General features: G+C 44.2%; 1 protein-coding gene across 7 annotated transcripts in view; it reads right to left on the bottom strand.

The window, feature by feature from the left end:
* The window catches only part of HIVEP3 (HIVEP zinc finger 3), a 425,423-nt gene that overhangs the window by 10,767 nt on the left and 388,879 nt on the right, over positions 1–25,777 (bottom strand). For all 7 annotated transcript variants that reach the window (XM_043506206.1, XM_043506207.1, XM_043506209.1 and 4 more), the window contains 2 exons: positions 20,062–20,237; positions 10,004–10,102 (listed from right to left, as the gene is read on the bottom strand). In XM_043506206.1, coding sequence (XP_043362141.1) covers positions 10,004–10,102; positions 20,062–20,237 — 275 coding nt within the window. The remainder of the gene's footprint in view (positions 1–10,003; positions 10,103–20,061; positions 20,238–25,777) is intronic.

Here is a 25,777-nt window from a genome sequence, read left to right as displayed (position 1 = left end):
GGCTCGGTGGCTGCTGAGGGGGGTCTTGTGAATGCCACTGGTACCTAAATCTGGGACTTAGTGTCACTGTGCTTCCAAGTTTGGTGCTGTGTTGGGTAACTCCCTGCTGCCCTCTGCTAAGAATGTTTTCATTTCTGGGCCATGGACGTAAAACAAGTTGGCAGGAGACGTGAGCTGGTTTCGAAGAGATCCATAGGAACAGCCACTGGATGTCACTATTGCTCAACCCAAGCAGGATTTTCCTAGTACAAGCTCTTTGAGCAGGCTATTTGAATATTAACATTCTCGGTTTCTCAGCCTCTTTGTGTGCCAGGCTACATGAAGAAAATCAGTGTCTCTTTGCTAGTCCACATTTGCTGACTATCTTCAGTAGGTCTCTCTGTGGTTAGTTCCCAGCAGTTTCACAGACACCTGTGTGAACTAACTAACTGCAAGATTTCTGGACTCCTTTTCCACTAGGTTCAGATGAGGACACCATATTTCTCACCTGGTGAAATCGATGTTAACTGAAATAGCATTTCATTTAATGATGCCATCCACCAGCCAGTCAGAGCACCTGGAGAGCTAAGCAGAGCGAAAGGTCAGGCCAGACCACTTCTGACTACACCAGGTGGATTGTCAGAGCTAGAGCTGGCCAAACAATGAGAAGCCGCTCTGATCCATGGATAAAAGACCCCAGTTCAGTTTACTGTGAGTTGTGTTGTCTGATCTGTTGTTTGTGAGTATTCAGCAACTGTCAGATGTTGTGAAAAAGGGCACGCATTTTAGCACAGATGATTATTCATCCTAAAAATCATACTGAAAAGTGCATCATTGGCTCTTCTGTTATTTAAAAAGTTTCAGCCGTCACACAATATGTGTAGTGAATAGTCAAAGTGAACAGCTCACAGCCACGAGGCTGATCGTTATATGGTGAGACACGAGGGGTAATGAACAAGTTAGCTGAAATTAGGATCTGGCTATGGATTATTTGCTAATCCTGAAAGGAGCTAAATTCATAACAAGTATGATTCTAAATGAATAGTTCAACCAGCTCCAGTCAGAACTATGCGTATTTCTTGCTCTGAAAGGGAAAACATTTCACAGCCAAATCTAGGAGTTAGTTACTTCCTCTATTCTAATGACTTTATGCCTTGGGAAAGCTTAGAACTGGCAGGTTTCAGAGTAGCAGCCGTGTTAGTCTGTATTCGCAAAAAGAAAAGGAGTACTTGTGGCACCTTAGAGACTAACAAATTTATTAGAGCATAAGCTTTCGTGAGCTACAGCTCACTTCATCGGATGCATCCGATGCAGTGAGCTGTAGCTCACAAAAGCTTATGCTCTAATAAATTTGTTAGTCTCTAAGGTGCCACAAGTACTCCTTTTCTTTTTAGAACTGGCAGACAGTGATGGCCAAAGTGCACCCCACTGTTAGCTTCCAGTCTCTAGGAATCTTCACCCTGGGCTGTTTGGTTTCCTGGCAGTGACAGAATAATAGATAGGTTCTGACAGTATCCGGTGAACACAGCACGGTCAGCCGTACAAAGCTAGGGTAAAGCTAATCCATTTCCATGTGGTGGAGTAGTCCACATTTGCCACACAGGAACTATCGGAATGAGTGAGATTTGGGGGAGCCCCAAGTGGATTTTGCCTTACCCTCCTGACATGTTCCCACTGTGCAGAAAGAAAGCTTCAAACTCAGCCAAAGGCCAGAACGTTTCACAAGAGAAATCTGATTCTCTGAACTCAGCGGGCCAGAGAATGGGAGAGGGAAAAGCTGGAAGGGCATTTTATGACAATGTGTCTGGGCAGTGACACATATCAATGGATGCCTAGAGCATATGGGCTTGATTCTCCACTCTGTATTGCTCGACTGAATTCAGTGGAATTACACCAAGGTAAAATTTGTGTGAAAGAGCAGAGGATCAGACCCAGAGTCTCCTTTTATGGTAATGGGAAAAGTCCTCTATTTCTCTTGTCCCTTAAATAGAAATAAACCCATCATGTGAAACACAGACAGTTTTAGAAATGGATGGCAAAGATAGTGCAGACAGTCTTCCTAGAATAGCTCATTGCAATTGGAAATGATCACTTTTGGATGGGCAAGCCCTTGAATGGTTCTGTATGATCTCCCTCTAAAAGAAGAGAAAGACAGTCTCTTTCACTATAAAAAAGAATGCTCTTTCCAACTCACTGCCCTGCCAGCAATGGAAGCTATGTGATAGTGAGAAAATCCGGGATGTGGGATGGAGCTATGATCTTTACATTTCATGTGGAGGCAAGTGTTAAGACATCTCGGCATCTTTCCTCCTCTCTCAATCCCTCTTCCATCCATCCGTCCATCCCCCAGCACTTACAGGATCGTACATGATTTTCTAGCCCTTTGCATGGATGCTAGACTCTGCATTTCTAAGCCTCAGGTCTCTTTAGTCATGATGCAGAATGCTTTAAACTTGGGCAAAAGCCCAGGAATTGTTTGCTTTTACCGAAGAAAAACCCCCCTGAGTTGCTCTGACACCAAGCCTTCCCATTTTCACCTTTACACATTCTTTCCCTGTCCCCTTTACACAAACACAAATGGGAGGAAGCGGAGACTGTATATTTTTTGTAATTCTAAAATTACATGGATTGTCTGCATAATGCAATAACGTCCAGACAGCTACACATTCCAGCCAGCAGCAGTGCAGCCAACATCAACAAATGGAGGAGGATTCCATTCGGAAAGCTAATGGATTCCTACCCCTGTGCTTTCCTGAGTCCAGGCAGGTCCTTTCCCTCACTGAGCTTAGCAGGTGTCCAGGAACTGAGTGCTCATTCACAAACAGGCATGGACACATGATTTAATGAGGGGAGAAGAGGCCTCCCAGCTGACACTCACTCCAACCGTCCGCTAAGCATTCTCCCAGGTGACCTCTGGGTCAAAGGCAGATTTTTAGCAGGGTTTTTGCTTTAATGGTATTTTTTAAAAATGAGACCAAAGGCAGAGACAAATGCAGCCTTCTCGTCTGCTTAGTGCGTTCCTTTTCCTGATCAGAATACTCCTTTAAGCTTGCAGCCTTGAATGGCGTTAGAACAGCTCACACACTGTGCTGCTCACAATACATTATTATTAACCCTGTATGATCGGAGCAATGAATGATTGAATGAAATAATTAATGAAAGCACTCCCTTGAATGACTGAATTGAGCTCTCGCAGTTCTGGCCTTTGCAGCCTACAATTATCTGCTGCACAAATAGGATTTCTGATTTGCAGGTTTTTAAAAGCTTCACACAATTAATATGATTCATTAGTTTTAATTTACTATAATAAAAAGGTTTACAATAATCCTTGTGCTTTCAGAGTATCGAGCAACCAAAATTTCAGTAGCAACTGTCTCCTCTCCTATCAAGCTTTGATCTGAGTAAGAATCACCTACAGGTAGTATAACAGCAGGAGGAGATTTTAAGAAGCCATCAGCTAATCAATTATTCTAAGTGAGTTAACAGACTGAAGGAGACCTCCAGCAATCTGACACTGGAGCAGACTTCCGCTGGCTAACACGGCACTAACACTTTTCCCCTGGGACTATCACTAGCAAATCCTAGACTGGGTTTTTTTTTTCTGGCCCAGCTCCCCCCACTCTGAACTCTGGCAATGCTCCTGCCAAATAAAGAATGCCTCGGCATGAACGAAAGGCTGCTTTTCAGAGCAGGACAAAAGCCTAAAGCATAGTCAGATTTAAAGGAAAGAAAAGCATCCATTTCGGCAATGTAACCTGCACCAGCAGCAAGGGGATAAAAAGCCATTGTGTTTCCTCTGACTATAGACCACCTTGGTAGGGGGGGAACCAGCAGCTTCCTGCTTAGGAGTAATGGGGCTGAGTTTTACTTTAAACCACATTAACAAACCTCATCAGATTTATTTAAACAATTCTCTCAAAAAACCATCCAGGTAAGATTGTTAAAATGCTCCCTCCCACCACTGCTTGCCACTTGTCTGCCTGGATGTGGGTCTCCTATCACAGGTGAAACCGGTGATCCCTGGGGAATTGAGTCCTTTGTGTATACAGAGAGACTGAATCTGATCCTTGGTACCCCTGTGTCAACCCACTAAAACTAGTGGAGTTCCAATGGATTTACATCTATGTAACTGGGATCAGAGTCTGGTGCACAAGATGTAGAGTGGTCGAGTGCCTTGCGCATGGGATGTGGAGCTAGGAACCCCTAATCCTAAGTGTCATGCCTGCCTTCTGTGTGGCCTTGTGAAGGTCATGATCACACCTACCCTCAAGGGTGCTGTGATTCACGAAGGTCTGTGCAGAGCTTTGAGCCATGTCCTATGGAGCTAGACTCTTTTGCACTAAACCTTTGCCCCATGAAAATATCTTTAGTGACAATTTAACAAAGTCAACCATATAGAGATGTGAACGTGGTGTCCTGAGTGCTAGTTTAAAAATGAGCAGACATGAATTTAAACCGTTGTACAGTAAGTATCATCACTATTGTTAGCAGATTCCTCAGGATGGGCCTACTTCTGCTCTAAAACATGATGGGAACCAGTGGAATTCACACTGGTGTAAATTCACCCCAGAGCCTTATTGAAATGGTATCTTCACCAAACACAGAAGACTTCAGCCCACCTCCCAGCAAGGGTGAGGGTGGCCTAGTGCCCAGACACTCGAAGTCTGGTTACTGCAGGTGGGGGAGATGATGGGTCATCACTTGCACCAGCCCCTACTCAGCCAGGGCTGCCTCCTACCTGCGTTGGGCGGCTGCAGCTCACAGCCCTGGCTAAGCGGGGGGCAGGGTGCAAGGAGAAAAGCAGCAAGTGATGGAGGAGAGGGGGAAAGAGGAGTGGGATGGGGCAGAGCCTTGGGTGCGAAGGCAGGGCAGGGCCTCGGGGAGGTGGGGGTGGGAAGAGGCGGGGCAGGTTCTGGCACTCCTGCTGGAGTGTCTGTTTTTTGAAATATTACCAAGTTGACAACCCTAATTAAAATTCATGTGGTGCCTTTGTGAAGACTGGGTTCAATTATTGGATCTTCCTTTACTAGCCTCTGTTTTTTCCACCAAATGCATCCGATGAAGTGAGCTGTAGCTCACGAAAGCTTATGCTCTAATAAATTTGTTAGTCTCTAAGGTGCCACAAGTACTCCTTTTCTTTAGACCTTCCAATGACAGCTTCTGACTTTGAGTAAATTTCCAGGCCTGACAATAAAGTATTGGCCATCGTGAGCCTGGTGCAAACTGAACTCTGCTGGTTTAGGGAAGTGACTCAGCACAAGGCCAGGAGAATCAGACTGGCTCAGGCTGGGAGGGGCATTAGAAGGGAAAAGAGAAATGCTAAATGCAGTTGCAAGAGCTGCTCTGGTGATGGAGGCTATGGGGGGCAGCAGGAAGAGGTCAGCGGGGTCCCATCAGCTCTGCAAAGCCTTGTGAATGGAGAATGTCATGTTGACCTAGCACACTGTACTGAAGCTCTGTGCTCCATCGGGGCAAACCCCACAGTGAAGGGGGGTGGTGTATCATTTCTCCCCCTCAGTACACCTCTACCCCGATATAACGCGGTCCTCGGGAGCCAAAAAATCTTACCGCATTATAGGTGAAACCACGTTATATCGAACTTGCTTTGGCCTCAAGCATTTCCGTTATTAATAGTCACTTCCCACCCCCTGACTGACCCCCTCAGAACCCCTGATCCATCCAACCCCCCCTGCTTCTTGTCCCCTGACCGCCCCCTCCAGAGACCTCCCCCCGTCTCTAATCACCCCCAGGACTCCATCCCCTACCCAACCCCCCGGCTCCCTGTCCCTTGACTGCCCCGACCCCTATCCACACCTCCGCCCCCTGACAGGCCCCCCAAGACTCCCATGCTCTATCCAATGCCCCCATTATACGTCCCCTGACTGCCCCACTCCCAGAACCTCTGAACCATCCAACTCCCCCCACTCCCTGTTACCTGACTGCCCCGCGAGACCCTCTGCCCTTATCCAACCCCTCGCCCCAGCCCATCACCCTTAACACGCCGCTCAGAGCAGCGTGTCAGAGCCAGACTTACTGATGCGCTGATCCACCGGAGCGTGCAGCCCCGCTCCCCAGAGCGTGCAGCTCCGCCCCCCAGAGCGCTGCTTTACCGTATGCTAGCCGAATTCGTGTTATATTGGGTCATGTTATATTGGGGTAGAGATGTATTTAAAATATAAGCTTTCGTGAGCTACAGCTCACTTCATCGGATGCATTTGTGCATCCGATGAAGTGAGCTGTAGCTCACGAAAGCTTATGCTCTAATAAATTTGTTAGTCTCTAAGGTGCCACAAGTACTCCTTTTCTTTTTGCGAATACAGACTAACACGGCTGCTACTCTGAAACATTTAAAATATATTTACTGTCTATACAAATGACCCACTGACAACAATCCCCAAATCCCACCAGCACTCCGAGACATCTGCCATCCCTGAAGGCTTCTTCCCACTTATCCCTGCACGGAGCCTCCAGCCCAGGATACCAAGAGCCTCACTAAAGGAAACAGAAAAAAAATCATAAAAACATCTAACGGCTCCCAAAGAGCTCGTCATCTAACTCTCAACAGCTGTCGGAGCTCAGCCTCCAAGCATTTGGGTAAAATATCCTTCTTTAGCTCACACAGCTAAGTATACATTAGGCTTTCTCTAGTTCTTTTTGCTCCCCTCTTGGCGATCTCTCACCTTGCCCTCGACATTTCAGAGCTGTTATAGTAAATGGAATAAAAGGGCTTAGGGGGAAATGGTGTGTAAAGCCATGGGAGCACAATTTACAGTGGGTAGGGGGATACACCTGCCCCTGAGGGGTTGGAGGCCTGGGGCGGGGGGGAGTTGGGTCCTGCCCCCAGCGGGTGGGAGGCCCTGGGAAGATGGGTCCTACCTCTGGGGGCCTGGATGGATGGGTCCTACCCTAGGCAGGTCCTCGGGAGGGGTCGGGTGCTGTCCCCACAGGGGGTGATGGAGAATGAGCCTACACTCACCTGCAGCTGTGGCTTCTGTCCCTCAGTCTGGACTCAGCTCCCTCTCCAGGCCACTCAGGTTTGGCACGTACACCCCTCTGTCATGACGGAGGGGTGTCTGGGCCAAATTTTAATGAGCGGCATTGTGACCCCACATGCCAGGTCACAGCACCCAAGCGGGAAGCTGGGCCCGGCTCGCAGGAAAAGGTGAGTTTATTAAAATCAGGGACACCAAAGAGAAGTCCCGGGCAAACCTCACAATATCCGTGACATTTTCATCACCATGAAAAATCTGCAGCCCTACTCATGCTTCAAACAGAAAGCTGTCGTTTTCAGGGCTGCAGCCCGCTGCTCTGATGCTCCTCAGACACACAGGGAAAAGACCTGCTTATTGGGCCGACATCAGTGAAACTCAGCTACAGACACCATGGAGCAAGGGAGACACTGATGTACTAAAGAAACTTAGGTGGTTCACAGGAACACAAGAGGCTCTTGAATTCAAAGGCCCTTTAAATGGGGGTGGGGTGGGGGGGTTGCGCGTAGGGGAAAGAACTCAGCACAGGATTGAGGGTAAATAGATTTTTAAGTATACAGAGTAATCCAGCTAATATCTGACAACACCATGAAGTTTTAAGTACTTTTGATTGTCTGCTTCATTGCTGAGAGATGCCCTACATACTGTCATTACTGGCCCAGATTGTGCCCCATGGATACACACATGGAAAGGACCCTCTCTCTGCATGCAAATCTCTACCTCCCCTGCGATAAGGGGAATTGCCCATCTCCGGGGCACTCACCCCCTCCCACCCTGACCTTGCAGAGGATGTGTGGGGAGATTGGGTAGGCCACACAGGAGAACAGAGTCAGCTGGGGGTGGAATCAGGAGATGCTCATCACGCTCCTTCCAGCACCCTGGGGATCCACCTGGAAACAAAACCCCAGGCTGTAATTTTTCCTTGGAGATTCATGGGGGTAGCCACAAGGAGGCTGTGGGAACCATGCTACATGGGGGCCACCAGGGGTAACAGCCAAAGTGCATCCCGGTGGGGCTTCAGATTTGGAGGTAGGTCACACATGCTTTTCCACTGGAGGAAAACCCGATGGGATGATGTGGGCAAGGGGATCCTCATGGAGATTTCCTCCCCTGGAGCCCCTTCCATGAGGAAGGGATAATCTGGATCGTATGATCAGATATTTAAAGAGCGCATCTCACAAAGACTCTCATATGAGGCTTCACATGCTATATTCACAGGGGTCACTTCACCCAGCAGCACGATGCAGCTACAGGAGGTCACACTTTGATCTGGGCATCCCTTCTGGCCTTGCACTCCATGGCCCATGAGCAGAGCAGCATCTGTTTAGCAGTGCAGAATTCTCTAGCCAGCTGAAGCAGAGAGGGCGGAATTTAAGGATACCTTGGCACCCCCTTATTCGCTATTGTCATATAATTAGGATATGTTTTGTACAAAGTATGCCTTGTGAGGAGGTATCATTCTAAAAGCCTTGATCTGCTAGACATTAATATCTCATTGGATTGTATGTGCTATCGTCGTGTGTGAAGTTATGAAGTTTGGCTCTGTATGTGTTACTGATTGAAAATACCCACAAGTAACCTTTCAGGTACAACAGTAAAAAGACCAAACAATGTTAATGACTTATTGAGGAGATGCACACAAGCACCAGGATTACCCCAGGAACTGTGTACAATAGAAACCTCCCAGAGATAGCACTACACAATGGGAACTGTTTGGCCCAGGTCACAGCAAAAGAACTTTCCAGAAAGCGGGAAGAAGATATAAAAGGGGGAAATGACATAATGTTGGTATCTCACTCTCCCTACAACACCACACCTGGAAACAACTGAGGAACAAAGACTGAACTGGGGGAAGTGATGGTCCCAGGCTAGAGGGATTTTTAGCCTATGTATGAAAACCTGGGAAACCCAAGCTGCAAAGCAAAGGCAACTTGTGCTTTAAGAATCTGCTAACCTGTTTATTACTCAGGGTGAGAATCTGCTAATTCATATCCTATCTATCTAGTGTATTAAGATCAGTTTGCGTTGTTGTTTATTTACTAGGTAATCTGCTTTGAGCTGTTTGCTATCCCTTATAATCACTTAAAATCTATCCTTTTGTAGTTAATAAATTTATTTTATGTTTTAATCCAAACCAGTGTGTGTTTGACTAAGGTGTCTGGGGGAAATCCCAGTTTGGTTACCACAAGTGTGCATGGTCCTCTGCACATCAAGGGAGAGGTGGACTGGGTGTTAAACCCATATACTGGCCAGATTTTACCAGGGCAGGATGGTACTTTTCTGGGGTCCCAAGCTGGGAGGCTGGTGGTTAGAGAGCCCGCATGTAACTGCAGCTGGGTGTGTCCCTGCCTGTGTGAATATTGGTGAAAGTGCAAACTTGGAGGGCTTTGGAGCTTGTCAGAGCAGGACAGTGTGAGAGGGAGCCCAGGCTGGTGGGTCAGAGGACTCAGTGGAACCCCAGCTCCAGGTGGCACCCTGGGGGAACCCGTCACAAGACAGCCAGGCTACTGCTACTTAACACCTCTGCTCTACTGAAAAGCGCTGGAGGGTTTTACATGGCCAGAGAGCAGGACATTTATTTATGTCTCATCAAAGAGATTGACTTTGCAGCAGCCAGGTACCCCCTTGCATTATAACACTTGTGTAGCCCCACAGTGTGCACAGAGCACTGTCCTGCAGCACTGACTCTACTCACTTCTAATGAACATAGGAAGTACCATACTGAATCAGTGGTTCATCTACACCTGTGCCCTATCTCTGATGGTGGCCAGCACCACATAGTTCCAAAGAAGGCACAAACCCCACCCCCATAGTCAGATGTGGGACAATCTATGCCCACTTCCCCCATGAAGAGTTTCCCCCAAGCATGGCACTGCAACCGAATCAGGTCTGGTCAGTCAAAACTCCCTTCCAGTGGTGCCCAGGGTACCTGGAGCACCTGGACGCTCCATTCATGTGAATGGACATTCTGCTACCTAAATACCATGCGTTTTCCAAGCAGCAGTGGGAGAACCCACAGTTTAGAGAATCTGTACCTTCTTCAGCTTCCAGCTCCACCAGTGAAGACACCAACACGCCCATCTCCTGACATTTTTTGCTGTGTGCCTTTGACTTCATATGTTTAGTCAGATTCCCTGAAAGGAAACAGAACAAACACCTTGATCAAGAGTCTGTTTCTTTCCCCTGGCAAGGGGATGAGTAACAAGTTGACAACTTCACTTAGACCTAGCTGCAGGTTCAGTTTAAGGTGCTCTCTCTGCAGAAGCCTTTATCCCAAGCAGTCAGCCAGCCTGCAGCATAGGGATAGATTTTCTGTTTAATTGCTTCACTGCTGGCTGGGATGAGAGAGAGGAGGTGCCAAACCTGAGACTTCAGAGTAACACCGCCATCATGCAACCTAGAACAGCTGGAGGGCACATACTTTGCACAGATACTCCCCAGCATGCGCACTGCTGCATTGTTACAGCACCAAAAAGGAGCAGGAAAAACAGGAACAGTTAGGTGATCCCTTAGCATAACAGCTCAGCCCAGCAATCCATCCGAGCTGGTCCCAGCACACAGTAGGCAGCACTTTGGCTCCAGACAGGAGACACACATTAACAGTGACCAAGGAGTGGGGTGGAGACAAGAAAACAAGGGTCCAGGGATAAAGCTGAAGGAAAAAACGAAGAGTAAAAAAATCCAGTTGAACTATGCTGGGCTTTGTCTGCCTGTAATTTAACATTTGGATATAATGGTAAATAATAGCAGAGCTGCCTCGGAAACAGAATTTCCAGTCAGCAAAAAAAAAAAAAAAAAAAAAAAAAAAGAATGTCAAGAGAGGTTGCTGGTAGCCAGGGATCCAGGGAGCTGGGCAGCCCAGCAGAAACACCGGGAGCTGGCAGGAAACCATGCAGGACAGCCTGCCTAGCTGCTGCTTTCCACTGAAAATTTCAACAGAATCAACCTGTTTGCGTGGAAAATTTCGCTTTCATCAAGTCAGCATTTTCCAGTGGAAAACTGCTATGTCAGAAGATTTCCCATCAGCTCGAGTAGTTAGTCAAGGTAACTGACTAACTCACAACGAGTGTGAGAACTGTAAAGCAGAGATATGCTCATGTGCTGAAACTGCCTGAGAAGAATCTGAGCAGTAAAGAAAGGTGGAAACTTCTCAAATGACCCCCAGGTGTCTAGCTGGGAGGGCTGCTGGGATGTTCTGGCATGTGCTGAGTGGCCAAGCGAGGAGAACACCTACCCCAAAAAATGACACTTCACAGACTAAAGCTCTAAAGCATTTTGCACTGGTACTTAGTGGTGAGAAATGTGATTAAAAAAAAGTATATTGAGGCTGCGTATCAGAAGTGAACAGTGAGCTCTGTTAGGCTGTGGGGTATCCTCTGCAGGGGCATGGTCACACTGTAATATTTATAACAAGCCTAGAGAAAGTGCTATAAGATATGATGTAGGCACATCTACAAAAGAATGGCAAAGGAATGGAGTAGATGGCCTTATAGGTCTTTTCTGTCACTAATTTCTAGAATTCTGCAAAAACCACAACTGTCTCTCCCAGCAGGCTAATGGAGCAGTTTTTATTCCTTCTTATAGAAAAGGGAAACCCAGGAGAAGGGAGCCTAGGGGTGTGTGGAACCTGGATCTGGGAAAGAGGAGAAGAGCAAGAGAAATGATGGGAGAAAAGAAGAAAATTGCCCCTCTTTTCTCTTCTTTACCCATCTCCCTTCACCTCTCTCCTCCGTGGACTGAGCCGATTGATCAGAAGAAGAAATGTACGCCCTTGCTGCAACTCCTTCAAGGGTTGGTGAGTTCCCAGCATGACTCAATCATATCTAGCTGAGCTCTCCGACTTCATCATAACAAGATGACATGGCACAGGCTTTCCTGTTGGGCAGAGCCTGCAATGCCAAGGACCTGGAGTTCAGGATAAGAAGGGACCGTGTAATTTGGCCCATTGTAACTAATTATAACAAAATGTCAATAGTGACAACACTCCTCAGTAAATTAAACCCTGCTGCTATCTTCAGTAAATTATTGCAGCTCACCACAGCTGACACAAATGACCCCCTCTATGCTCAATTACCATCAAAATAACCCTAATCTGATTCCTTCTGGTGAGAGTTTACACAGGAAATGAATCAGCTTAAATGTACTGTGTGTTCAGAGGTTTGCGAGTTACGCTGCAGCGTGTGGTACCCCCGGAATTCTACTGCAACGCTAACCATGGGTTAGGAGGAAAGCTAGACTAAAGAGGCCTGCCAAGCATTTCCCTCCTACCATGCTCCCTACGCTAGCTCACAATGATTCACTGTGGTGCATACTGTACTACAGGGACAAGAATCGCAATAACTGTTAGTCAGGAGCCTGAAAGCTGCACTTCATTCACATCTGATGGATCAGAGTGCAGCCTCTCTAGCTTTAATATGGAGGTGCAGCCAAGGAAGACAGGGTCCACAGAGAGAAACCACTTCTCAGATTGAAATTTGGTCTGTAGGCTGCACTCTGCCTACCCCTGCTTTGGTCTGATAGCTGGTCATATAGCCAGATCCTCAATAACTTCACTGTGAGTGGAGACGCTTATCACATTTGAAAATCACCCTGGGAAGTGTTGGCCTAGATACATCGCTATTCGTATTTCAGTAAGAGACATTTCTCTTTGCTATTTTTAGGGGATAACAGCAAATACAATATCTCAGAGCACCTAATGCGTCTCTTCTACAGCCCACAGCATTGACCCACCACCTTATTTTACCTGCTTTTAACCCAGTTCCACTCCAGGCAACATACTTCTAGCTGAAGAGAACTCTTCAGAAGCCCTCTACCTTGATCAGCTGGAGGCAATTGCCTTGGAGCAATGTAAGAGCCATATCCCCACTCAGCTACACACACTACGATGCCAAGCCAGAGGTGTGACTAAGGCCTTGTCTACACTACAAACGCTTTGCTGGCATAGCTATGCCAGCAGATGCAACCTATTCTGACAGAAAGAGATCTTCTGCTAGCATAGTAACACCTCCGTGAAAGTGTTAGATGTGCTGACGGAAGCGCTTGTCTGTGAGCATAGCTGTGTCTACACTAGAGATTTGGCTGGCATAGGTATATCAGCTAGGAAGTGTGTTTTTCTCATACACCCTGACTGACACAGCTATGCTGCCAAAGCTTTATAGTGTGAGCTGGCCTTAGACTGGGAGTTGTACTAAGCACCAGGACCCTGTCTAGCCAGTGCTAAGACTCTTTTTATATTGACAAAAAAAATCAACTTCACGTCAAATAGAAATGAAGCAAAGTAGCATTTTACGTGCTGTGTTTCCTTCTCCTTTTCTTCTTCCCTTTCTTTTCAGTCTCTTCATCCTCCTTTTGTCAGACAGGACCACATTTTCACACGCTGGTGCTTAAGCTGCGCCTGCAAAAATGTGTGTGCAAATCCCACATTTGTGCATGAAATGGGCAATGTGTGTGCACAGCTATGTGGCATGCACTTGCAACTGAGATGTGTGCGCAGATTGGGCTGGTGCAATTCCAGCATCGATCTCTGAACACGTAGCCCAGGGAGGGAAAGTCAAACGGGCCTCATTTAATTGAATTGCTTCTGAATATGTTGAGGCTGGATAGGATGCGGAATCCCTTCCCTATTCAGTAGCAGATTTGGGAGGGCAGTTCCTTTGTTCTTCCTGTTTGGCTTATCAGACGTTAGTAGGTACAATGCTGCCCTATCATAACAGTGGTACTTCATTCCTTGAAAAATACCTTATTATAGCTAGAAGTCTGAACTAGTAGCCTGGAGAGAGGATGGGGAACAGAAGAGAAAGATTTCTCCTGTCATCTGACAAAAGTGGATGCCTCTCACTGGCCCACTGTTCTTTCTGAGGCTTGAGACCCCATTGGGCCAGATCCTTAGCTGGTGTAAATTACCATGGCTCCATGCATGTCAACAGAGCTATGCCGATTTACACCAATGAGAAACTGAACCATTATTTTTAGGGCAATTGGCAGAATAATATGATTTTGTTTTTCAAAGTTCTTCTGGAAATGTGTTGGTGTTTTTAGACTCCCCTTAACTAATGCTAAAAGAATCCAGTTCTGAGGTCCTTACTAGGGCAAATTCCCACTGAAATCAACAGGTGATTGCCTGAGTAATGACTAAGTAAAAGCTGAGAAAGAACTTCAGGGGGAGGGATTCACAGCTATTTGGTGCCCAACCAAGCACTGGCTACTAACTGATTCCACTTACCATGGCTTCCTTGGAAAGAACAAAAAAATAAATATGAAGGCATGAGCATGAGCTAGAGAGTGATAGAGAAAGACATTTATATTGGATAGTAGAACGAGTACACTGACAATTAGGCAGGTAAGAGGTCCGCAGTGAGGAGTTTTCTCAAGAGTATTCTTAGGTTTGAAATAATTGGCCAGCTCCAAATAAAATAATGAACCACTGAAAATGTTGAAGCTGTGAAATCTTGCTAAATCTGAGTCTGACACAGAGCAATCCCAACACAGAGATATTCTGCACATGTGCTTTTAGAAATTCCGAATTGTCATTGTATGTTCTTAGCTCTTGTGCTGTTATAGGGTCTTATTCAGGACTTAAAGCAGCCTAAATGCTTGTGCTGCCTTGAAACAGTTAGAACACTTGTGCCTCCTTAAATCCTTAAAGCAGTTTAGAGGGGTTGGAAGCCATTTTTTCTTTAAAATCAAACAGGGAAATTAAATTCAGTAAAGTTCATTAATATCCCCATCAGGTTGCAGAATTAAAATAAAAAGCAGGTAATGAAAAAGTTAAGAGTCCTAACGCAACTTTAACTTGGGCACAATGCACCTATGTCACATGTTCTCCTTCTTTTGTTAAACATACACCATGAAACATGCTGAGTGTGCAAAGCCAAGGTGCAACTGCGACAGGGATCGTAACCACTTTCCCTGGACTTTCAATTTTCACATTCCTGAAAAGAGCGTACAAGGAATATCACAACAACTCTGCTACAGCCAGCAGGACTCCCTTTTTACAGAGAAAGAATGAGATCCACCTCTATGCAGAGGATCATCACTAAGTCTGTATACTGCTTAAGCCCCATGTAAGTCCTCAGAATAGGACTTTAGTGGCACTTATGTGATGAATTGGCCTTGATTTAGTCTCTGCACAGAGATGAATTTCACTCACTGGGAATATAATAAAAGGAACATTCTAGTTTATACCACTGTATCTAGCCAAGTATTTCATTTTTTTTAAAAAATTGTTATTATTGTATATATTCATAGATTTTCAGGCCAGAAGGGACCATTGGGTTATCTAGACTGGCCTTATATATAACACAGGCTATAGAATTTCACCCAGTTACTCCTGTACTGAGCCCAATAACTTGTTTTTGACTAAAGCATATGTTCCAGGGAGGCATTTCGTCTTGATCTGAAGACTTCAAGAGATGGAGAATCCATCACTTGCCTGGGTAGTTTGTTCCAATAGTTAAATACCCTTACGGTTAAAAACGTGTGCCTTGTCTCTAATTTGAATATGTCTGGCTTTAACTTCCAGACATTATTTCTTGTTCTGCAATTCTCCTTTATACCAGTGTTTTCTCTCCATTTCTCCGTCTACAAAACAATCTCTCACTGATGACATGCTTCTGAAATTCATCCATGGACTGTCGGGATATTTTCTGATTTCCAACGCCACTGACACACTCAATTGCACAAGAGAATATAGAGACATTTCCTGATGATTACTCTTCATCTTCACACCAACGGAACCTGGTGAATTATTGGGGGGAAAGGGGTAGGTGCTGGAACTAGGGTGCTGGGGGTGCTGCTGCACCTCTGGCTTGAAGTAGTAATAACAACCCAAATACATAGTTTCCGCCTTCAGCACCCCCACCATAAAAACTGTTCCAGCACCACTGGTATAGAAGGATTGTCTGAGAACATTCTGAAATGGCTCAGTCTCTTTTTAAACTTTTTTCCAAATGTTTAGAAAATGCCTCAGCACATAAAGGTTTTATGACATCTTTTAAATCTATATATCTATTATAATACCACTTAACTCTTCCTGAGCTTATAGCTGGCTGGATTTATTCTGTAGTTTCTGAAACAGGCCTAGCATAAAATTGAGTCTGCTGGCCCAGTAATAATAAACTGTACAACCATAACATTGCATTTAATTTGTTTTTTGCATTTAATGCATTAATATTTTCAATAACTTCAATAACTGTCACACTGTGATTTAAGGAATTGCAGTCTAATTAATTAAAGGAATAATACGTGTCAGGACATGAAGTAGTCTGGTGTCTGGAAATTGTGACTGGACTAGACTATCAAATTAACATTTTCCGCCAAAACGTCGGTTACCTGAGCATATTTTATTTTAATAGACATTTCTTTGTCCCTTGTAACCACCATAAAAGTAGTCAAATGTAGTGGCATGGACCACAGTAAATTGGTCAATGTAGTTTATTCAGACAGTTTAGGAAGCTCAGCCAATCAGAATGTGAGAGGCTAATGTGATTAGTGAACAAGACCAAAAATGGGTGTGGGATAGAATTCTATCTGTACTGGGCAAAAATTAAACACCCAACACTAATCTAAGGCCTAGAAAATGTCAAAAGTCAAGAGGAAAAGGCTTTACCTCACCCTTCCAAGACAGACAATCATTTGAGAGCAATTTCTTCTCATCTCCTGCCTGGCAAGAAGCCTGTTAACCTCCACAAAGGCCCTGACAATGCTTTTATTTGGGGATTGTTAACAGTGATACTAACTGCCCATAAGACTGTAGGTAAAGGCACCATATTAAAAGGGGCACATTTAAACTTGAGCCAGAAGTTTGGCTTTCTGAAATAAACCTTTACAGTCCATATTTTCAAACAAAATGTTTCCATTAATTAAAAAGTAAAACTTCCAAGATTATTTTCTTAAACTAATAAACATTTCTCTGAAGGTTGCAACACTGTGGTACTTTATAGGAGCTACCCCACCACCAGTAGCCCCATCACGTTGCCAGCAGGCCCTCCAGTTGGATGCAGTTTATGGTTACACCCAGAACCAACCTTCAGAGTAAGGCGACTATAGGATGCCTCAAAATCCTAGCCCCCACTGCCTTGTGGGTATGCCTCATTGGAGTAAGACCAAGGGACATCACCCTGACAGAAACGCACCCTCGCTGAGGCGTTAGGCAGTCAGCAGCAGCTCTAAGCTGTTGTTCTCTGGCAGAAGCTACAATCCTTGAGGCACTGAACGTCTGGACTCGGTCTGGCCTTCGGTTTCTGACTCAATGTTCTAAAGCGGGATGCTAGATCCAGGGCAGCCTCTACTACTGCATATTCTTGCGTAGGCGTACATGTTGAAGGTCTTTGTGTGTTTATCAGGCACCTGATTAGACCTCATACGTGTATACCAGGATCCAGTTTGGATCAACAACTGCCAATAAAACCATTTCCCTGCAGTTTTTGCCACCCAAATATTACTGCATTGTCCACACTGAAAGAAATGCAAAAGATAAACAAATGTGATAAACAGTGAAAAGCATATTAAGAAGTGTTCCACTCTGAGTAATTACTACTAATTTCTGTAACACAGATAAGGTTGTTTTTTTAAAAAATAGGATTTTTAGCAAGCCATTGATCCTTATAAAAATAAGTAAAGTTGAAATGCCTTCAGCCTACTTGAATGTTTAGAGTATTGGATCATGCTGAGGAGACCTACAATAGCTGAACTGAAGACAGCTCTATAGCTATCCCCCTTGTGTTTTATACTGAAAGTCAAAAGTACACCTAGAGAACTGATTTGTAAAAGGGAATCTACTCAGCCTGCATTTTTGCAGGTGCACCCAGGTAGCTTGCACCCTGCAATTAACTGCAGTTACAAAACCACACCAAAGAACAGAGAGTTTATTTGTGAAATCAGGACCCAAATGCACTCAGTTTAGAAGTATTAAAGATGAGCTTTGTAACCACCAGTCCTGGAAACTCCCTCTGGGATCTGAGAGTCAAGCTGGGTACTTTGTGCCTTGGATTTATCACCAGTCACAAAGATTCCTCAAATGGAGTTTAGCCAATGATCATGTTGCTGGACCATATTACAAGCTCTCCTGTAACTGTGTTGAATCCTGCATGTCTGCATCAGTAAAGCAAGCAGCTGTGACTCAGAGATGCACATGGAGCAGTTATACTGAATAAAAAGATCTCCATTTTACATACCCAGCTTTCTCATTGTAACCCCACTTTCAGCAAGGAATCAATTTTCAAGCAATTTTGAGGTTATCAACATGAACTACCTTTCACAACCCTGCAGATCCACAAGAGTTTTGACCACTCAAATTTACAATCTATGCATTCGTGTAACTGGAAGGAGATACAACAGTTTTGCCCTTAATCCCTAGCCTTTGTTTTCCCTCCATGCTGACTTCCTCCCTCTCCGTGGTTTCTTGCTGAAGCTGAAGAGGATTTTTGAAGGGGGAAAGACATTTTAGGCGACAGCCCCTTTCAAAAAGGCCACTGTCATAATGTATCCTGAAGGCATAGTTGTGGGACGAGAAAGCAGCTGGAGAGATGGTAAGAATGATGGTTTGATTCCAGCATACCAAAGAAAAGCCTGACAGAAATTAAGTCGGAGGCAAGAAAGGGAAGCAGCTAAAGAGATTTCTCCAATCTCCAAGGAAAAGCTCAGAGGAGAGGAACAAAGCAAGAGGAAAAGAGAAAGAAGGCAATGAATAAGTAGAAAAAGAAAGGAGAAATGAGTCTGAAGAAAACCTGGGAGCTCCAGGGGCACGGGGAAAGCAGGAACTCAGATCTACTGTGTGCACTGAAAGGAGAATTTAGCTTCAAATTAATTATTTCCCCATTGCTGCCACATTTCCAGTGATTACCAACCTACTATCTTCAGCTGACTCTACAAGCAAAGCCACCAGCACTGGGTATTGTCTACTCAGCCTACTGCAATATTCAAGGACTTAATGGATCAAGTGCCCCCTGGAGCAGCGAGCCCATTTGCATTATCAGTTAACTGTGCTTGATTGTGTCCCAAACACACCTGGTTGATGAAGTGTGGGTATTTCTTAGAAGTGTGGTCCAGTTTTCTGGCTTATTTACCATGTGATTATATAGTTATTTACAATGGCTGTCAAAGGTCACTGATTGTTCTCTCGTGCCACAATTAAAGAAACAGAATCCATGCAAAAGTTACCATCTCTTTCAGAAGAAGTGGCTATGGGTAAAATGTTCAAAAGCACTTAAATGACTGAGGTGCCTAAGTCCCATTGGCATGACATGGTATTTAGGCACCTAAGTCATTTAGGCCCATTGAGAATTTTACTCTGTGTGCTTGCATTACTTCCAGTCACACAGTGAAGATGTTGAGCTGGGGATTTTTACACATCTGGAGGAACATTCCTGTGCTGTCACTTTCTCAGAGCACACATGATGGATGACTCCACATTATAGCTGATCATGTAAATTAAGACATCGATGGGTGTGTTTGCTGGGGAAGGTTAGCAAGGGGTGTGTTAGGGGTGGGAAATGTTGCAAATTCCCATGTGCATCAATAGCAAGCTTCCTATTAGAAAGCATGATCTTCTGGGAAGAACTAATTTGAGATGATGTATATTCTGCTGCAGCCACATGCAAGGGGGAAAGATGATAATACACAGCACAAATATTGTCTTTCAGAGCACTAGCATGAAGAGCCACCCAAAGATTATCAACCAAGTGATGAGACCGTGTTTGAATCCCAAATTGAAGGTGTTTTCCTACATAGCCAGATGCTGTTCAATTAAATCATTTGCAATGGTCTTCAGTCACTATTGGAACTATGCTTCACAACCTTTTTCTTTAAAAACACAGACTGGACTATAGCACAGCTGCTATGCTGCAGGTGAACTCTTAAGTGAGGTTATTGCTTTCTGCAGTGACTTAGCAGAATGCATTCGAGCATAACACAGCATTCTTCAGTTCATGCAATTTCAGCCAATTACAGATTTCTCTTGCCACCGCCCCACCAAACCCTAGGGTTTTCCAGAATCAAGGAAGGCCCTTCCTTCCCTGTTACTAGTGCCCCCATGTAGGTTTGATCAGTAAGTCAATACACTAAGAAGAGGAGCTAAGAGCTGACTGTTTCTTACCTTTGGTTTTAAATGCAAAGTTACAGTACTTGCAGACGTATGGCCTGACGTCTGTGTGCGTGCGAATGTGTTTCTTCAGCATGCTGGGTTTCTTGCAGCGAATTCCACATTCCTCACATACATATTTCCCTCTTCCGCGGCCTCGCACATACACATACTCTTCGTTTGATTTGTACCTATGAGCAACAGGTGTCATGATAAAAAAAAAAAGATTCCCACCTCAAAAGAAGTAATAACTTTCCTAAATTAATTCAGCACATTATTGACACCAGAGGTGAAAGGCTGAACTAGCAATTTACCCAGAGTCACCAGCTATGAATAATTAGGCTAAACACAAAATATGTTCCAGCTCTTAAGCCCATTTGAGTCAAACATCTCTCCCTCTGGAATAAGGTTTAATAATCTACAGCTGCCCTTCCCTCATGTCCATTGAGGCAATTAGCAAAATATTTGATAGAGCTACAGGGTGACCTGAATTTCCTATTGCCCTCCCCACTCACAAACCCAGGCAAACTGGGGGAGTTGACCATAATCCAATTATTTGCCTCACAATCTGTCTCATCTTCCCGAAAACTGTGAGATGTATTGCTGTCAGCCACTTCTTCAGACATATCCAAAAATATGCATGGCTTGCTACAATCCACCTAAAATAGCTTCTCTTCAATGATCAGCTATATCCCAGATAAACCACGGTTACATTTTCAAAGGGATAACCTTAAAATCCAACTTGAAAGTTACCAAGATGCCATTCTGAAACCTGTGGCCCGTGCCCAGAATTCTAGCTGGGATTTGGGAACAAAACTTATCCAAAATAAATCAGAGACAAGAAAAATCAAATTCTGTAACACACAGTGCTAGCACAGAAAATCAGGGTTCAAGGCCCTAGGTTCTTTCCCCATTGGCTCAGAGTGAGGAACAATGTTGCCTGACAAAGTCATGTACCTTCAGTCCACATATAAGCACAATGAGACAGTTATTGTGAGGTGGGTCTGAGTAATATTTGTGAGAGTCACAGAAGTGACCTGCCTCTTGCAGTTCAGCAAATGGAAGAATAGAGAAACATCAAATTGATCTAATCAGATAAATACAATAATAATAGACCAAGATTTTAAAAGTGACGAGTGATTTTGGGTGCCTCAATTTTTGGGTGTCCCATTGAAGCACCTTGAAGAGGTCTGATTTTCAGAAAATGCAGAGCATTCACTCTGAAAATCAAGGCTCCTTAAAGAGTCTCAAGCGGGGAACCCACAGACTGAATCACCCCAAACCACGAATCACTTTTTAATATCTTGGTCAACAAAGACTAACATAAAAACTACAAAGGGGAAAATGTTGTCAGCATTGAAGAGGAATGGAGCAGGAATGGCAGCATGGAACTACTTTGTCACGAGTAGCTTGGGTGCTTAGATAAATGAAGGTGTGATAAACCTTACAAAATATTTGTACTATAGAAACCCAGAGGCATTCAAAGCTGAGTACTGAAGCGGTCTGACAACGTTGGTTCAGTGGCTAAGGTGCTATCTTTGAACTCACAAGACCTAGGTTTAATTCCCTGTACTGCTATAGACTTCCTGTTAGATCTTGGACAAACCATGGACAAATTTCCTGGCTCAGTTTTTCACCTGTAAAATGGGGATAACAATATTTCCCTACCTCATAGGAGTGTTCTGAGCATAAATATGTTTAAAAGGTAGTGAGATGCTCAGATGCACCAATAGGAGGCCATAGAAGTAATTTGGGGCTTGTCTACATGGGGAGGTTCAGGAAAATTAATCAAAATTAACTAAAGGTGTGACCATGGAAGCGGATCAGCTAAACTGCATTAAATCCCTGTGTGAATGCTGTTATTCGGAATTAAAATGGCCTTAATTTCGTTTAGTTTAATTCACTTTGAAATTAACCAAATTAAGGCCACTTTAATTCTGAATGAGTGTGTTCACACAATGCAGTTTAACTAACCTACTTCAAATTCACACCTTTATTTAATTTGAATTAACTTTCCTGGATGTCCCCATGTAGACAAGCACTTAGGGACAGGTTTACACTAAAAAATTAGATTGACTCAGCTACATTGCTCAGGGAATGTGAAAAATCACAACTCTGAGACACATAGTAAAGCCAATATAACCCTCCATGTACACAGCGCTAGGGTGACAGAAGAATTCTTCTCTTGATCCAGCAACCGCCTGTTGTAGAAGTAGATTAACTACAGTGAAGGGAGAACCCCCTCCTGTCGCCGTTGTGAATATCTACACTGAAGCGCTACGACGGTATAACTGCAGCTCTGCAGCTGTGTTGCTGTCGCGATTTCAGTGTAGACATAGCCTTAGGTAGATCCAGGAAACAAAACTAGAGGAAGTAAGAGAAAAAACGGGTGTCCACAGAAAATCCAGTCTAGCTTCGAATCTTGAGAATACCAGTACATCCCGGGGCTGTCATCTAGAAGTTGCCAGTGAGAAAATGGTAAGCAGTGCAGTTCTTCAACATAAAGCAAAATTTCTTTTCAGATCACGACAGAATAATTCTGTGAGTGCCCACCCTTTCCCCTTAGAAGGAGCTGTGCAGTACTCTGAAACAGTGTCAAACACGGGTGGTCTCATGATAATCGATGAGCTCCTAATATTTTTTTACAGGAGGTGGGGCAGATTGGGGACACTTGGAAATGTCACGGTTGCTTGTTCAAAACAGGGCTGAGGAGGGGTTGCTATCTGACATGCTTTTAAATAGCAGCATCTTATGAACATTTACTGATATTCTCACCACTCCCCTGTGACACAGGCACACAGTGTGCCACCACATATTTACCCACTCTTTGGTAAGCAATGAATGATACCATGATATTAGAGGTGTTTCTGAGATACCGTTAGTGTAAGGACTACTGGGGTAATGCCATCTACTTACAAAGGCAATGCTGAAGATATTAGGGCAACCAGTACACTTTAGCTATTTTGCAGAGGGGTACTGAGTATTGGCCTAGGTGAAGCCAGTATCTAGAGAGTATCTACTAATTTTGGGTGCCCAGCATACCTAAGTGTCTACAGCTAGATACCTAAAACTAACAACATGCTGAGATAGTGAGGGTCCGTCGCACTGAATGTCAATGGCCAAATTGTACAACTTTATTCCAGACATCTAAAAGCTACACAGGGTTATTACTGATCTGGTGCAGTCAAATTAATCCCGGATAACCATGTGAACACTGCCTGTCTGTGGCTGGGCAATGTCTCCTCCTGACCTCAAGTCTGATCTTCAGAGCTTCAGGTGAGGGGACTTTATCTGTGAGGGGGACTACATGACCAGAAAGTGCCAGCCAGTGGTGACTTATGATGACTTCAATCCTCTCGAGACCAGTTCTCAATAACACATCCCTATTGCTGATAAAATCAAACCATTTTATGCCCAGTAGTTGCTGCTGACAATGCATATAAAATGCCTCCAGCCTCCTGTTTAAGCAATGTCCATGTTTCAAATCCGTATAAGAGGATCGAAAGTACACAGGTTTGATAAATCTGTACTTTTACATAACCCCAAACTAAGGCATCCAAAAGCAATAGACAAAGCTGTCCAATGGCTTTTGTTCGTTCACTCAGTGATTCAGTGGAAGAGCTGGCAGTCCGGATTCCCCATCCCCTGCTTTAACCATTTTCCATGCTCTCTCCTGCTATTCAATTCTTTCTGTCATTATTCTATAGTAACACATCATATTGCCATTTAAAAAACAAAATTGCTCCTTTATCAGCCATGTACTTGTGCTATCCTTAATTGTGCTCTCACATAGACCTGTTTGAGCAACTCCTTTGTTTCCAGCAGCCCCTTGGTTAGCCTCGTGAATGCTATCAGTGGCTAACTTCTCCTGGACAAAGTGACACACAATTTGATCTGAAATTAGACATTGCAGCTTATCTGACGCTCACTGAGGCTGAGTCCGGCTAGAAGGAGGGGCTTCCTTCCCGTTTATTTAGTGTGTCTTGACGGGGGCCAGAGAAAGAGAACCTTAAACAAGCTAAACAAAACCAAAACCAACCAATCCAAATAAAGTGTGCCATAAAACCAGAGATGGCTGCTGAAAATGCCCTCTAACTGCTACCGAGAGAGTGACACATTTGTGGAGGTAATTACAACACTAGGAGGCTACTGCTGCCTTTCTTTGTGGGTCTATGTTCACATAATTTGCATCAGACAGACAAATCAATGACAGACCACTTCACTTAAGGCTTTACTCTCGACAAGGGACCTTCCTGCTCCGTAGCATTTACTGTAACCAGACTCCTCCATTACTCACAGTTTAAGTTTGTGTCAGCAAGTTTGTGCTTCTTTTCCAGAGCACTTTGGAGCTCATAATCCTACAGTAAGCAACTTAAATCTCCAATGGTGCCACGGTTTCCACACAATGTTGAAAGGATTTGAAACCTGTGAGGCTAAATGACCATTGTGAGGTCAGTCTAATTTTGGAAAGAGCCCCTTTAAAACAACAAAATGAAAGATGAAGGATGAGCTTATTATTGTATTTTAGAAAATAACCCTTGCTTGAGAAACATGCACATGTTAGACTTCACATGGCTACTACAGGTATGATTCCGAACACAGGAATTGCCATAGCTGGGACACCTAGGCCAATATCCTTTCACAGTAGTGGCAAGTGCCAGACTCATAGATTTTAACACCAGAAGGACCACTATGTCCATCTCCTCTGACCTCCAGCATAACACAGGCCAGAGATGTTTCAAGGAAGGCTGCTAGAAACCCTGCAATGGACAATTCTGGGATAATCTGGTCACAGAGAATGTTTCCTCCTAACCCTCTTGGAGATTGGCTGCTACCTTAAAGCATGAGGATTTATATCCCTTTTGCAATTCTTGTTTAATTTGTAATATTTACTATTATAGCTCCGGATGTTCTTGTTAGCCATATAAATGTGTAATTCCTTTTTGAACACTGCTAAGATTTTTGGTCTTCATGATGTTTTGTAGCAATGAGTTCCACAGGTTAATTGTGCACTGGGTGAAATAGTATTTCCTTTATCAGTTTTGAATTTGTTACCTTTCATTTTGTTTGCTTTTTTGAATGTTACTGTAGACTGAGCAGAGATCTTCACTGAGTTGCCCACAATGATGCTCAGGTAACCAGTAAAGTGAATGAGTAGTTCAAATTATTGCCTTCAATATGCACTTCTTTGCATTTATCAGCACTGCATTCCTGCAACACTGTCATCATGTTGCCCATTAACCTGACTTTTGCTCCTCTGAAGTTGCTCACCTTTTTCTCTGGTCTTAATAACCTATTTAATGTTGTGCCATCTGCAAATTTTGCCCCCTCACCAATCAACCCCATTTCCAGATCTTTAATAAATGCATTGCTAAGTATTATTATAATACAGAACATTAAGAAATATATTTCATGGCATTTCCAGACAGCTGTCACCTAGGAGCTCAAATTAGTTCACAACCAAGTAAGCCTCACTATCTCCTTTTATAATCCCAGTTTTACAAGGTGGGAAACTGGGCACAGCAAGTCAGTGGCTGAGCTGGGTATGGGAACTGGGACTCCTGACTCACAATTCCCTCCTGTAATATTGAAATATGTGTCTTGTAGACAGTACTCCCTGATCTCCACTCAAACCTCAAGGGGCAAATGTCTCAGATGAACAGGACTGATGTCAGACAAATTGGACCTAGCCCAAAAAGAAAGTCTATTATAAATGTATTATTACAAATTT

The sequence above is a fragment of the Dermochelys coriacea genome, chromosome 19 (genome assembly GCF_009764565.3).
Source record: "Dermochelys coriacea isolate rDerCor1 chromosome 19, rDerCor1.pri.v4, whole genome shotgun sequence".
NCBI lineage: Eukaryota > Metazoa > Chordata > Testudines > Dermochelyidae > Dermochelys > Dermochelys coriacea.
This window is presented reverse-complemented; position numbering and strand designations above follow the sequence as displayed.